Source organism: Thermobia domestica, chromosome 4 (assembly GCF_964235325.1).
Source record: "Thermobia domestica chromosome 4, izTheDome1.hap1.1, whole genome shotgun sequence".
Classification (NCBI taxonomy): domain Eukaryota; kingdom Metazoa; phylum Arthropoda; class Insecta; order Zygentoma; family Lepismatidae; genus Thermobia; species Thermobia domestica.
The window spans coordinates 250,378,904-250,394,497 of record NC_137457.1 but is presented as its reverse complement, the minus strand read 5'-3'; the positions used below and the strand labels follow the sequence as shown (position 1 = coordinate 250,394,497).

The 15,594-nt window shown below is 34.8% G+C and overlaps 1 protein-coding gene across 9 annotated transcripts in view; it reads left to right on the top strand.

Moving 5' to 3' along the window:
• Positions 1–15,594, top strand: part of AGO1 (protein argonaute-1) — a 259,835-nt gene that overhangs the window by 223,690 nt on the left and 20,551 nt on the right. For all 9 annotated transcript variants that reach the window (XM_081755714.1, XM_081755713.1, XM_081755712.1 and 6 more), the window contains 6 exons: positions 1,540–1,653; positions 5,322–5,488; positions 6,498–6,682; positions 8,076–8,172; positions 10,413–10,519; positions 12,385–12,514. In XM_081755714.1, coding sequence (XP_081611840.1) covers positions 1,540–1,653; positions 5,322–5,488; positions 6,498–6,682; positions 8,076–8,172; positions 10,413–10,519; positions 12,385–12,514 — 800 coding nt within the window. The remainder of the gene's footprint in view (positions 1–1,539; positions 1,654–5,321; positions 5,489–6,497; positions 6,683–8,075; positions 8,173–10,412; positions 10,520–12,384; positions 12,515–15,594) is intronic.

The following is a 15,594-nucleotide window of genomic DNA, read 5'->3' as shown; positions in this document are numbered from 1 at the left end:
TCCGTCATTTCAATGAAAAACTGAGAGTGTAGCAAACAATATTTTCTTAGGTGATGAATTTTACCAAACTAGTAGATGTCACTGGAGCTTAAAACAATTACGAAATTACAAAAAGATGGGTCAGAAAAAAGAATACTTCTAAATTACTTTATTCTTGCCAGTGATCTATTCCGAAAAGTGTGCAAAGAGTCTTAAAGCTCTCTATTTCCAGATGCAATAAAATTTCAAAGTGCATATGGTCTCTCTCATCGTTTTTTTCATTAATATGGTATGTGATCCAAAGTAGATTTATTTGCATCATTGTAAACTAAAGGCTCTTTACGTGTGGTTTTCGACGGGTCTATTAGTATTACGAGAAGAAAGGCACGGAAATATATTGGTCTGGCATCAGAACTCTACTGGGATTTCGATGAATAAACTAGCATCAACCTAGTTTTAAGCTTCATTCGTCTGTAGAATGTCAGGGATGATTTGGCTGTGAGACTTGATCTCTTTGTCCTGATCAGTTCCACCCAGTTGGTGTTGGCTGCATACAGTGTGGGGATTAAATATCCGTCAAAACATTTCCCGTTCAATTTGCAGCTTCAATTTTCCTCTTAACAAAATGAAGCCCAAATCTGCTTGGATAACGTTTAGTACACTACATAAACCAAGTTGCTTCGTCCTTCTGCGGGACACCTCTACGTAATTGCTCGAACCTTGACCAGTCAGTCGGATATATGTACACTTCGACTTTACTGGCTACAATCTTTCACCTGTGTTCCAGTATGTGGTGCTCGTACAGCCTTTTGGAGTTTATTTTCCGTTGTACGACCTGGTTGGTTGTTAGTACATGAACATTCGCCTTATGGATCCCCCTTGAGATGTAACATTTTATGAATGGGATGCTAATAATTTGAGTGAAACTCTCACAAACTGGTTCCATATCATGCTGTGTTGTGGATTCTTCGGAGCTGTGAGTGTCTTTAATTCCACATAACCCAGTGGTATCAACTTTCCATGGGTCGCATTTCAAATATGGCTTAGTAAATGACATACAGTTTGAAGACGGTCGCGCTGCATATCGTCACACCATGGCATCCAACAGTAAATTCATGTTTGTGGCACCGTTGATAACTATGCTGGAACAACTGGAGTCCTGCATTGGACAGTGTTATATCCTCAGTGTCAGTTTACTCGGAGCGCCAGTATTATTCGCACAATACCATTACTTCGCTGGCAGACACCTTATACACCACTGCATGAATGGTGGAACTTTCACGGTTCAGCGCTTCACCATAATGAAATTTCTGCATTTCGTCTATATGGAAACCGGTCAGTCCGTGTATCGTTGTTTGTAGCTAGGATTGTAGCAACGAAAGATAGATTTTCTTCCATACTGTACAGTCTTTCTTCAACTTACTTCGAAACGTGCGACTGCTGATAATGCTAAACTTTTAAAGTGAAGGTGTGTGTTTTTATAGCACAACTTAGATGATAAATCATTATTGTATGAGTTGTAGTATGTAATATTAAAACATTGAATTACTTTGTTTTTAGGTAAATACGCAACTGGCCCTGACCAAGTTGAACCAATGTTCAGGTATCTCAAGTCAACTTTCCCAGGCTTGCAGCTAGTTGTAGTAGTTCTTCCTGGTAAAACGCCTGTCTACGGTAAGTATGTAACACTGCGCCTCTTAATATTAGTCCTGTTCATGAAACAACGAAGCTTTTATTTACAACTCAGTGGCCAACAATAAAAGAATATTTTACCTTAGAGCTTCCCAAATTAAACGAAAAGTTGGGACAAAACTATCAGTGCGAATTCCGTTATCAGTGAAATTCAATGAAATTCAAGGAGTGAAAGATATGATGTCGAGATAGACCTCAAGATATTTCAGGTCGAGTCGAAGTCCAGAATATCAGGAGCTCCGAACTGAATGTCTTTCATTATCTTATGCCACCAGATAATGCATTTGTATTCATTCTTAAGCAGGCATTGCTGACTGGTGAAATGTAGAAAAATTTTGAATGTTATGCTCTTAATCTGATGAAATCATTATTATATTATGGATTTCAGTGAAGAATTAAAATGAAATTGCGAGTTTTACGTCTCATTATTAAGTTCTGTTGTAAAATAGATGAGGCGGTGATATAGAAGTGAACGATTATGAAATAAATGGTGCAATGAGAATGTGGGAAGAAACGGGAGAATTCCATCAAAACCCCCACAGACACTATGTTGTTCATCACAAACTCCCATGGTCTGGGATCGAACTAGAGACCTCTCACATCAGAGGGGAGAGGTCCGTCACTGAGCCATCATACCCGTAGGAAAAATGTTTTTTTAAAAAAAGTTTTTTTTTGGTCCTTTTACAATGTTTATTAATATTTACTGAAGAAATTTAAGCTTTGTGAATAACTAAGACGACGATGATTGAACTGTTTTAAACCATTTGAATGAATAGAGAATTCATGTATGAAAATATGATTATTTAATTTTCAGCACGTTTGGCTAATAAGGAAGTGTAAGCGCCCGTGTTATGTCTTAGTAAATATCATAGTTAAAAAAAAAAAAAAAAAAAAAAAAAAAAAAAAAAAAAAAAAAAAAAAAAAACTATATGGCCTATGGAACCCGGAGGTTCAATGCCGCGTTCACAAAAGCTCTCCACTGACTTCTATCCTTAGCTAATAGCATAGTCAGGTGTTCTTAACCTAGAAGAGCACTAAAGTAGATTTCATAAATTGACTAAATTTCATACTGCATTGATTAATTTCAAAACGTAAAAAATGAAACTCCTTTTTAATTACAATGTAAATTCACCAATCTATTGATTCTAAATTTTGCTATACACTTTCGAATGTTACAGAATATGAATAAACAATCTTCTGTTTAATGAATTTATAAATATTTTAGTGCGCAGAATTCAAATTCAGTGGTAATGTGCAAAATAGTAAATAGTGAGGGGGGAAATAGTCATTTAGGGAGTCAACTTACGTAGAATTTTGTCGTTTATATCTAGAGTAGTACCCTTACATTTTGGGTACGTTTAATCAACAGTTATGATCGGGGTTAAGACTAATTTTTGTCCTTACGCTAATTTTAATTTTTGGAGTATCTTTTTCGGCCCGTGCTCGCGCAATCGTGCGGGTAGCTTTTCTGTATTATACAATATTTATAATTTTTCACACTCACTACGGCTTCAAAACACGCACAATTGTGTGGGTCCACTTTTTCAGAACCTACGATGGACCCACGCATTTTTTTTTAAATAAAAATGTTCTGTACATGTTTCATGTAGTATGGAAAAACTGGTTTCATGAAAATAATCTAAGAATTTCTACTCCCGTGTAGAAAGGGTTGTAGTTTTAATAAATGCAGGGTATATACTTCGTGGTTGTAAAGTTAGATATTTTCTCGGTGTTTGCATATTTTAGGTAATGGTTTTACACTTTCGTCCATTCGAAATCCTGGACTATTTTCGCCGTGAAGATTTTTACATATGTTAATCTCCTACCTATAAAGAAGGTGTATCTAAAAATTGTATTATGATTACTGCGGGTGGCAAAACAAACCAACGTGATAACCAAGCTCGGAAATCAAATTTGAAGTCCGTCCAGCACCTGTGCATTGACAGCTTCACTAATGGCAACCTAAATGCATACAAAGCTATCTACATACAAATGGTTTTTCCCGGCAAATTGTAATAATGATTCAAACAAAACGAAGTTTTGTTTCAACCTTGCCACAAACAACCACAGTAAACCATATTAGTAGTTTTAGTAAAAACAATAACTTCAGCAGTTTGATTTCACTGTATCATAATGTAAGGAAACCTAGTATATGCGGATTAACAAGTGGAACTAGTATCGAGAAAAATCGTGAATCAAATACACTTACGATTTTTTATATTTTTGTCCTTGATAACTGCAACACTACAATTTACATATATGGTATATAAAGGTTTAAAAAAATTAAAAGAAATTACTAATTAATTGAGTAGAAGTTTTTCTGTGCATGTGTTCTTAGCAAGCGGCCATCTACAATATTGTATGTCTCTTCCCGCTTTTCTCACGAAGCCCCGCCCACGGATCTAGAACCCAGGCATAAAAAGTAATCTCAAAACCCTCCATTTCATACAATTTTTTTATTAATTTCGTCTGTACACTCATGTCCAAAATTATTGTCGCATGCCTATAAATATGTTGTTGTAGGAATATAATTTGATAACGAATTCGCCCGGTATTTCTTATAATGTTAGTATGTGTATAATCGACAAATTTCATGTCAAAAGAGCAGTAAATAAGAACAATAAAACTTCCTTGTCTATTTAGCAACATTTTGTTTTACTCATTCTGATTTTCTTATTTATAATTCTTTTCCATGAAATTTACTACAAATATATAATTCCCGATTATACATATAGTATCAGTATTAAAAGTATCCTGCAAATTCATTATCAAATTATATTCTTACAAGAAGACAGTTATAGATGTGCGACAATCATTTTGGACATGAGTGTACATACATTGGCTGGAGCATTATCATGACGTATAAGCAAAGTCTATGAGAGTATAGTATCGGTCCGGTTCCCACAGATGGGGTTTAAACGTAAATAAAGAGTCCATTGTACAAAGTAAAATGAACATTCTAAAAATTGGTTCATAATATCACACTTAAGTTAATTTTGGTATAGTCATTCTAAACTTAAAATTGGGAGCGATGTTCTCTGCACTTCGGTTCAAGCTAAATAGCGTGGCTTTAACATATTTCAGTGTACGTATATTGAAACAGTTTTTTTCTGAAAATGAATGGAAGAATATGATCAATGTTAATATGCGTTGGTTAGCAATATAACGTAGTTTGCGGTATTCTAATTTATTTGTTGTATTTACTTTCACAAAATGATCTTATCAACCCTGAACTTGCGCTTCATTACAACATTTTGTTTTCCTCCAGTTCAAAAATAAGCTGTGCATTCATTTAAATTACAGTCTATAAAATTTGCATTATTATTTTTTGCTTTTTAATAAGGGAAAGGACATTGAGTATCTTATAGCTCACATGTGATAAAATGACTCTCTCCCACAGCATGTGCTTATAATGCACTTTTGTGTATGGATTTTCGTGGGGTATTCTCGACTTCTTCGCTCTCGTACACTCTTTCCTGTTTCGTTAACCATATAGAGAATAACCATAGGATGGTAAATCCAAAACATATCCGTTTTGAGTAATCACATTGAGCATGTCTATTTTGGACTTTTAAAACCTAATTAATTGAGCTTGAAAATACGAACCCTAGTTACTAAATTATTTCATATTGTGTTTTTTTGACTTACAGCTGAAGTGAAGAGAGTTGGAGATACGGTTTTGGGAATGGCTACACAGTGTGTTCAAGCAAAAAATGTAAACAAGACTTCTCCTCAAACACTATCGAATTTGTGTTTGAAAATCAATGTAAAGCTGGGTGGAATCAACAGCATTTTAGTTCCAAGCATTAGACCAAAGGTAGGATTATTTTTCAGTATTTATGTTGTTTCTAATTGTATGTGAATTGTACAATATAAGTATACAGTGATGCTTAAAAGATAATTTGCTGTGCGTAATGACTTGCAGTCTCTATAAAGGCTGTTAGTGTCACCTTTTGTAAGTATTGATTTACATTGCATTGTTCTGATACATTTTCTTCATATATATATATATATATATATATATATATATATATATATATATATATATATATATATATATATATATATATATATTACAGGGTGTCTATCGGTCACGAAATCAGAAAACGGTCATAAAAGTCACGCTTTTGGGTCACGATTTTTTTTTTTTTTTTAACTGTACAAATATAAGTACAGATTGGAAAATTTTGTTCTGTGAAACGTCAAAATTCACCACCAAAATGTCTATGGCCGACTTAAGACGCTACCGAATCACAAGCAAAGTACGTTTCTATCGCATGGATGAAAATTCGGCCTAATTCGCACGGAAATTCGCTTTTGAAAATGATAGAAATTTTATGATTTGGTAAAGAAAAGGTCACGAAAAAGTCATGAAATTTCATTTTGGAATTTTAATAGACACCCTGTATTATATATGGCCATAGTTACTCCATAGCATAAAAAATTGGGCAATAATGTTAACCCTGGTAAATCATATCATTTATATTAATAAATAATGAGACTATTTATATATAGGTATAATGTTTTGGAATATTTTAAAACCGCGTATATTACTGAAACATTTTTTAATGGGTGACTTAAAAATTAACACCAGGCAAACTGCTATGAAATCCTCGGATGTGGCGAATGAAAGGCTTTATTTATTTATTTATTGCTTATAACAGGTACTAAAAACAGTTTTTTTAAACCAATTGTGCTTGTCATGTTTAGCTGTTACGTTAAATAACACATATAGTGAATTAAATTTTAAAACAAATACATGAAATTATAGGCCCTTGCAATAATTGCCCCACGTTAACCTAAACATTTTCTTTTCCTTTTTGTAGGTGTTCAATGAACCTGTGATCTTTCTCGGTGCTGATGTTACACACCCACCAGCAGGGGACAATAAGAAGCCTTCCATTGCTGCCGTTGTAGGATCCATGGACGCTCATCCTTCTCGATATGCAGCTACCGTTCGTGTTCAGCAACATAGGCAAGAAGTTATTCAAGAGTTGAGCTCCATGGTGAGGTAGGTTAACTTCCTCCACATTTCTCTCTCCACTTTCATCTTTTATACCATATTTTTCTCTCTGCTGATGCAGTTAATGACTCGATGGATTCCAAGCATGTATGAATGTAAAACAGCATACATAATTACCTGGGGCAAGTTAGTTTTCAAATTTGAAAGTTGGAAAAAGTAGAATAATCTTTATAAAAAGAGATTGTTGGGAATACTTTGACCAATAACTAGGTTAAAAAGGTACGTGGAGAGAGAAATTAACTGAAATTCAATATAAGATCAGGTAAAGCTCTCTGTACATTTCGCATAATTTAAGAAAGAAAAAAAGGAGTGTGGGCATGTGAAAATAATCTATAAGGTACAGTATTTATATGCTAAATTGAATATATTACAAAAAGTGTATTTTTGATCTTAGATTAAAAGCACGAGCAACATAAACAACTGTCACAGTGCCTGAGTGTTCAACAGGGAAAAGAACAGTTTACTTACAGCCCTCCCCTCCCGTTTCCTCCCATTTTCTTCATTCCACCATTTCATTCATTTCTCAGTCTCCTTTGGCCTAGCCGGCATAAACGTGGGACGTAAACTTATAAAGATTTCATTTAAGGGTTTCGATTTCATATTATTATGAAATTATTGTATCAATAAGAAAATAAAAATTCAATTATCAATCCTGCCATCCCTTGCCATTCCAACATTGTCACAAGCCCGATTGCCACAAAGAAGGAAAATAAACAGTAGAGTTCAATAAAATTTCCATTATAACAACACATGTTACCTCACTAATGCAGGCAAATGTAATTGTTTTAAAATACGTAGCGTTATTATACACACTATACCTCCGTGTGCGGGGGCTGATGGTGGAAGACGGAACACCAACATCCACCTGTACTAGAGCGTGGTGGGGAAAAAACTTCTTTTTCCCGTCAGCTTACATGAAACAGGGTATAGTGCGTGTGCGTCCTTAGTGCACAGGATACCGGATTCGATTTCTGGTGGGAAAGCCGTCAAATTTGAACACATCACGGTTGTAGATTCCACCTTCAATTGTTGGAAGTCCACGTCCCATGTAGCCTCGGTGCTGAAAAGGGACACTAGGATCTAATAAATTAATCTATTCACTCAGCTGTTTGTGAGAGTTGTTCGATTGTCTCTTCAGCGCAATGTTCCTACGCGAATTTAATCCATCTGTTTTGGGGCAAAGTGAGGTTATATTTTTTATTTCTAGTTTATACATGTAATTGAGGGTTTGTTTTGATCTACAAAACGGTGTCCTCTGCTGGTGAGATTCAAATGGGACCACCCAAGTTTACGAGAAGTAAATTGTTTATTAATTGATGTTGTCTTTGCTATTTAATAAATTCTTCAAATATTGCACTAACTATTTATATGTTAATTGCAGGGAACTACTGATAATGTTTTACAAGAGTACCGGAGGATATAAACCTCACCGAATAATTTTATATAGGGACGGTGTTTCCGAAGGACAATTTCTTCATGTAAGTATTACTTTAGAGTTAACATAATAATCGTTGCGAGATATAACCCTTCTAGCAGTTTCAAGAACATCCCTTTCATAATGACCATATCCATCTTTTGTTGGTCAGACAAAGAATAGCATACAAACCGAGAATGTGACGAATGGTCTCCCAGCTTGTACTAAACTACTCTGCCAGAAAGATTCCGAAAATCTGTTACACAACGATTTTTTGTATGACGTTCCGTCACTTTTGTGATGAGATTTTTTGTATGTACTGAAATTGGATGAACAGGTTTTTGCCTCTTCAGTTCATTCCATAATCACGGTGTCTATCGGTCACGAAAGTCATGCAAAAGTCACGAAATCAAAAAACTGTCATGAAAGTCAAGAAATTTAGCTTTTGGGTCACGATTTTTTTATCTGTACAAATATAAGTATAGATTGGAAAATTTTGTTCTATAAAGCGTCAAAATTCACCACCAAAAATGTCTATTGTCGGCTTTAGACGCTACCAAATCGCAAGGAAAGCACGCTTATATAGCATGCATGAAAATTCGCACCCAAACTCGCTCTTGAGAATGTTGCTAAATTTTATGGTTTGGTAAAGAAAAGGTCACGAAATTTCATTTTGGAATTTCAGTAGACGCCCTGATAACACTTAAATTTTTCATGCCATCTGAATGCGTACGAGACAAACAGGTATAATTTCCACGATCTCTTTTGCATTTTTGCTGTCGTTTCCTACTTCTTTGCGCTATCGTGGCAATTCTTAGCGTGCAGCGAAGCAGTGTTGTCGACTCATAAACAAAGCCTGTCTCTTTTGTTAGCATAAAATCATTTCTTCCCAACATCTTTATTTTCTGCACAATGAAATCAATCTCATTTATATAATTGTTGAACTGTGTATATGGGAATTCTTCATAAATTTCTAGGATATATAATAATTTTACCCAAGTAAAGCAGTGATATCTGTCCGATTTTTATGAGAGATACTTTTGCTTTATATGTTGCGAAAAGTTCAAGATATATTCACCTGCCAGGAAAATGTATGCTGCATTTTTCTTAATCCTATAATGTAACCATGGTCAAACGATAGTAAATAGTGTTCATATACTCTGATTCCACAACTACGCTATCATATGAAGGGGTAAGGGGAAAAAACAAGGAATGTCCATGTATATGCTTTTTCGGGTGCTTTGTCCTATCTGTTGGTGACTCGGTACTATTTGACTGTATGTGCCATTCATGGGTAGATGTAGAAATGTTCATGTAAAATGGGCAAAAGATTTAACTAACCCTGTTCTTCTTACGCGGTTTTCAATATTAAATCGCCGTTTTCTCGAAAATGCAGTTTTGTGATATTCCTTCTTTTTTTTCCCTTACCCTTCATTATGTAACATGCGAGTAATACAGCTGTGTGCATTTCTGAAAAGATAAATAAATAAAATGCCAATACATCTTTACAAAAAATACAAAATGTATCATAAATTCAGTTACTAACATTGCATGCATTTTACCGCCATACGGTTCGAATGGCTTAGTTGCTCACAGAACAAAATTAAGGCAATAGTTTTTGGCAATGTGGTCTGTTATCGTGAATAATCAGTATTAAAATATGCTTCAGTATATTAATAACCATAGCAATGTTTTCTATTGTCTTGAATATAGAACTGGTTAATTGTTATTGTAAATAATATATCAGTTACTATAGGAATAATACTTATTACAGTATACAATATAAAATTTGTAGTAGGAGACAGGTACACAATGGCGTAGAATGAAAGTAGGACTCCTAATATTTTTGTGTTATTACAGTGTGTTCGTAAATACAATGTTCATTCGTCACTATATGTGAGCTACAAAAACATTGCTGTAGACAGTGCTGTAATTATGAACAGTTCCTCCACCTCCATCCTACAGGCAATTACATTGAAATATTATAAGGTGACAAGTATTGAATTTTGTTCTTGATCTTGTAAAGATGCAGAAAAATTAGTAGCAGAAAGTGCATTTGGAGAAAAGTCTAGCGCACACTTTTCATTCATTTTATTATTGTTGTTGTATTGCCTTCAATATAGTGTAAAAAGCTTGATATCCTCTAAAATATTCCGAAATTATGCAAGAATAGGTATTATTGATATTTTAATTGAGAAAGAAATTGTATATTTAGTTAATTAGGAATTATGACAGATGTATATTAAGCAAAGAGACAATTTTTAATTGTAAACCTCGTATAAATTTTCCTCTTTCTCTTTTTAGGTTTTGCAACATGAACTGACTGCTATTCGAGAAGCATGTATAAAATTGGAAGGAGACTACAAACCCGGTATTACGTTTATTGTCGTTCAGAAAAGGCATCACACAAGGTAAGTTTATTTTCTAACGTCATTGTGTAGGTATATACTGGCTAGACATCCAATTATGTCGCACCTTTTATGGTGAACAAACACTATGTGCGTGAGTTTTTCGGTTCTCCCGTTTCCATCTACTTTTTCATTCCACCATTTCATTCATTCTCATCATCGTCGTCTCTAACCAACACGGTGTAATCGTTAGACGTAAAACTGAATTTCATTTTTACCTGTCAAAGTCCAAACCCATTTATTTAATTGTCAGGTAGGTCAAGAAAGTAGTCAATTAGACCCGTGGTTCAAAATTTTTCTATCACAGTGGTGATGAGCTGAATTCACAATAACAACAATGTATCGAATAAAGATATGACATTTTTTCCATCTCATTCTTACATTATTCCATTGATACGCTTCTGTTGAACGAGGATTTTCAATCAATAGAGAATGTTTGGTGGTAAAAATGTTAGAAGACTATTTGCTCAAAGGTTGGTGTATGTGGCTGATAATCTAGGAAAACTATACGTATCAAGAGCTATGATGCAGGGAACTAGGAATTCATTATCTAAACGAAAAGAAGCACTAAAGTTGAGAAGACGGAACAAAATAAGAGCATATAAGCTAAAGATCACAGAAAAAAGGAATAGGCACTAATGATTGAAAAACCTGATCACTGAAACTATTGATTCAGAGATTGTGGCATTGAAGAGAAAACTAAAAATGTGTTAAGCACTTGAATTGGGGTTAAGATTTATGTATGTATGGAATTTTGTAAAAATATTAATATGATTAAAATATTAAAGTGTTCCCGAATAAAGTATGAATCAGTAGTATTTATATGTATTAATAGGCAAAACTTCCCTTTTTTGTTGAATAGCAGCATTTCTCATCTTATCCGGTCTTTGTAAGGGTTTCCTATATATACTTAGTCTTACCATAAATACTGTCCCAATTTTTAAGGGTGACTGTACTTCCGCCCATACAAGCCAGCGACGTCAAGACCGGTATCGTGAGTCATTACTGGATGAGCTGAAGATGTGTAAAGGTGTCAGTTGTAAGTGTTCAAGATTAAATGGAGGCAATAGAAAAATCGTGTGGCCGTGATAGCGTTGTACAAGGTAGGTAAATTACCAGTGGAGATTTTCAGAACCTTTCAGCAAGGTTCTGAACCTTTCAGCAAAGAGCTTCCAGCAAGACTCAGCTCCAGCACACAAGGCACGGACAACCCAGCAGTAGCTGGAGACAAATGTTCCGAACTTGATTTCCACTTCAGATTGGCCTTTTGGAAATCCGAATTTAAACCCTTTAGACTACAAATTGCGGTCCAGGCTTCGGGAGCTTTCAGGGAGCGATATCCCAATATTGAAAGTTTAAAGCGGTCTCTTCGGAAGGCAGGTGCAGATTTTCCAGTTGATGTGTTGCGTATTGCAATTAATTAGTGCCCACAAAAACTTAAACTGTGTGCATGGTAATGGTGGCCATTTTGAAAAATTATTTGTGATTTTGGTTCATAATGCATCCTTCATATTATTAGAATATTAAAATGATTGTAGCCATTTGTGTCAATGTACTTAAAACTTTGGAACAGTATTTATGGTAAGACTTTATATATATATATATATATATATATATATATAATATCTTAATTGCTCGTTTCTTACTTTTGTAAGTAGAGATTGATTAAAAAATAAGTCCAGAAAAAGTAGATTTCTAGTATTGCTGTTTCAGGAGACATTCTGTATCCTACGACCCAGCTACAAACATCTAAGGCATAACTTATCGATAAGTTTTAAAAGCAGAATTGCAGTTTTTGTTTTGTATATTTCTTGTGCTTGCAACTAAATTTTGTGAAATGAAAATAAAATTTAATTTCTTTCCTGTAGGCTGTTCTGTGCAGACAAAAAAGAGCAGTCAGGAAAATCAGGGAACATCCCTGCGGGTACTACGGTAGATGTTGGCATTACTCACCCCACAGAATTTGATTTCTACCTCTGCAGCCACCAAGGAATTCAGGTAAACAATTATCATGATTGTAACAGAGTTTAAACTTCTGATGTGTATTTTCGGATTGTTTTCTTATATAAAAATTGTTTAAAATATTTTTATTTATTTAGCTCATCTTGTCAGAACATGCGTACATAGCTTCATTGTTAGTTACTAAACAGTGGAAGGATTGGATTGACTGTACATACATTGCTTATACTAAAATAGGAATATAATAATAAATCAGTATTAATAAATTAATAATAAATAATAGTAGTGAAGCAATAATAGTAATAAATAATAATTTGGAGAATAAATGCATTTCATAAACATCTTTAAAGAATCTCAGAATAACAGAATATATATATATATAATATGGCTGTGTGCTTCCATTTAATCAATCTTACATATTATATTTACATAGTTATTTCATAAATATTATCAGACATTTTAACCACCGTTTGACCATGCTGAATATAAGAATGCTGCCATCTAGATATGTGGATGAAATGAGTCCTTGAGCTGTTTATTCCACAGTGAGAGGCGTGTAAGTGGGAACGTGTAACGTTGGAGTGGGTGATTACGAGAGTCGTGTTACAGTCAGCTCTACACAAGGTGGGCATGCCACCACTATGGATCTTCGCAACCCTGAAACCCTACAAATCAGTGAACAATTGTGTCTACTGCATCATTCAGCGTTACAATGAAACGGCAAGTGTTAGTGACCGGCAGTGGTAGACTACGCACAATTGAGTACACCAGAGGCAGTTGAAGCTATTGGTGCAAGGATTCAGCAAAATCACGTCAGGACCCAGTTAGTGATATCCCGAGAGGTGTCCATTTCAAGACCAATCATATTACGAATTCTCAATCAGGATCCGAGGCTCTCAGAGCCTACAAACAATGTACAGGTCACTTCCTGACATGCGTTACGCAGGAAATGGTCACAGAAGAATTCTCTTTTCAAACTAGAAACTGTTCACAGTTGAGCAGTTCTTTAATGCTCAAAATGACTGTATGTACGCATCATCGTCATTGCAGGCTGCTGAACGTATTTCCAGGGTGCAAAGGTCCCATCAGTCACGGTGTAATGTAAGTTTCAACAGTACAACACGACTCCATTTTTATGAACAAGGAATGAAGACGTCGGCTATCGTGTACCAAACTACAGTGTTAGAGCACAATGTAAATGCAGTGACCACCATGTTCCCCAACCAACAGTGGACCTTCCAACGGGATTCTTCTTCCGCGCACAGGGCACATCAGACTGGCCCTTGAACAGCCTGGATATGAACCCGCTCGACTACAGTGGTCAGTGTTAGTCAATGACCTGCAAGAAGAGACACACTAATGTTGACTCCCTGAAGCGCGCCCCGGCAGACTCCAGGTCTGAATCCAGGCTCAAGGTGAACATTTTGAAAACTGATTGGAGCTTTTTATGTTCCACACTTTCATGTATATCATCTTGCCAAAGGATATCTCTATATCAGTACTATGTCTGTGTTCATTTCCAAACCTCTGACCTTATTTATGGAATAACTAAGTAGATCGCATGTAAGCACACTCATTTTTCAATTTTAAACTAATGTATTGTATTGAAATATTAATTAATATGCACTTATGTTGTATTTGATATTAATACAGTTTCGGATTGGTGGATAAGTAATTGTCAGTAAACTCTGTATTTAACGTTCCTTGTCACACCAGCTGATTAATTTTCCTTGCTGTTAATTGTATTGGCCTACCTTTATATTTGAAAATGGGCGCCTAAGGTCATATGGAACGTGTACTAATCTATTCATTAGCAGACAAGAAAGAAGCCTCTCCCCGCTGGTCTGTTGGCTAGCATCTATACCTTTGTTGCACATGGTCCCGGCTTCGATTCTCGGTGGTTGAGCACAACTTAATTTCACAACCATTTACTTTTTTTTTCTCCTCCACTACTCCTGCCTTAGCCACTTCTTGTGGTCTTACTGGCAGACGCATCTGCCCCTAGCTCTATTTAATCTCTCTTATTACTATAATTTATCTCTGCTCTCTTTTCGTTTTCTATTTTCCGAATAAGGTGGGGTTGAGGCTTATTTTCTTTTAGCCTGATTCCTAATTATTATATCAGGCTGTAAATTCCTTTTTTAATTGTAGTCTAAAAAATATATAATTAGTAATTTTACAAATACACATATGTAAAACATTAAAAATATATAAATGATACATAATTTTAACAAAACAAATTCACTAAATAACAACTACCACAAACACAACACACATCGAGTTACTCTTGTAAAATATCTTTAAAACTTTAGGCTTTCCACCTGTATAAAATTATACTATAACATTGGAATAATATTAAAACTTGATCAGTTTCCCACCTGTTTATTGTCCTTAAAATTTTAAGTTTTCTGTTGTCCACTTGTATGGTGAGTTGCTATTCCTTAGTTTCGGTTATCTCTCCTCGTGAGAACCTTCAAATAAATAATTAATTAGGTGTTTTTTTGTTTTTCACTTATCAAATTTTTTAAAATTCAGCTCTAGCTATAAAAATTAATTAAAATAGTCTTCCATTTGAACTTGTCTATATATATATATTCTAAAAATTGTCTTAAATCCTAAGTCTACGGCCCTTCACCAGACTTTGCAATTGTTTCCCAGCTTTTAAAGTAACTCAGTACACTTAAAATAACATCACACTGCACCAATAATAATATAAAATAAGAAGTTTGCTAAAATATTTGAGAGTTCTGCATCATTGATCGTAATCTAAGTTTTTCCTTATATAACTAGATGGGACAAGTATGTAGATCTATTAATGCGGGTTGTTACGTCTTCTTCTGGCCAAATCTAGTCCTATTTGTACTTTGTTAATCGTTTGTTTCCTTAGCCCAAAGAGCATAACCATGGGATTAAAATAGAAAAAGAAAAAAAAAAATAGAGGGCAACAATAATCGATGTCAAGGTGCAACCTTTGTTAGCTTATTGTTCCTGGTGTAAGCTGAAGTATATTTCAAATCATACATGTGCTTCCTACATGTATGCTTGGTAGAAGCGTACATAAGACCACGTATGCCTACGGAAGACCACGCGTGTATAAAAGCATACTTCTTATCACACAT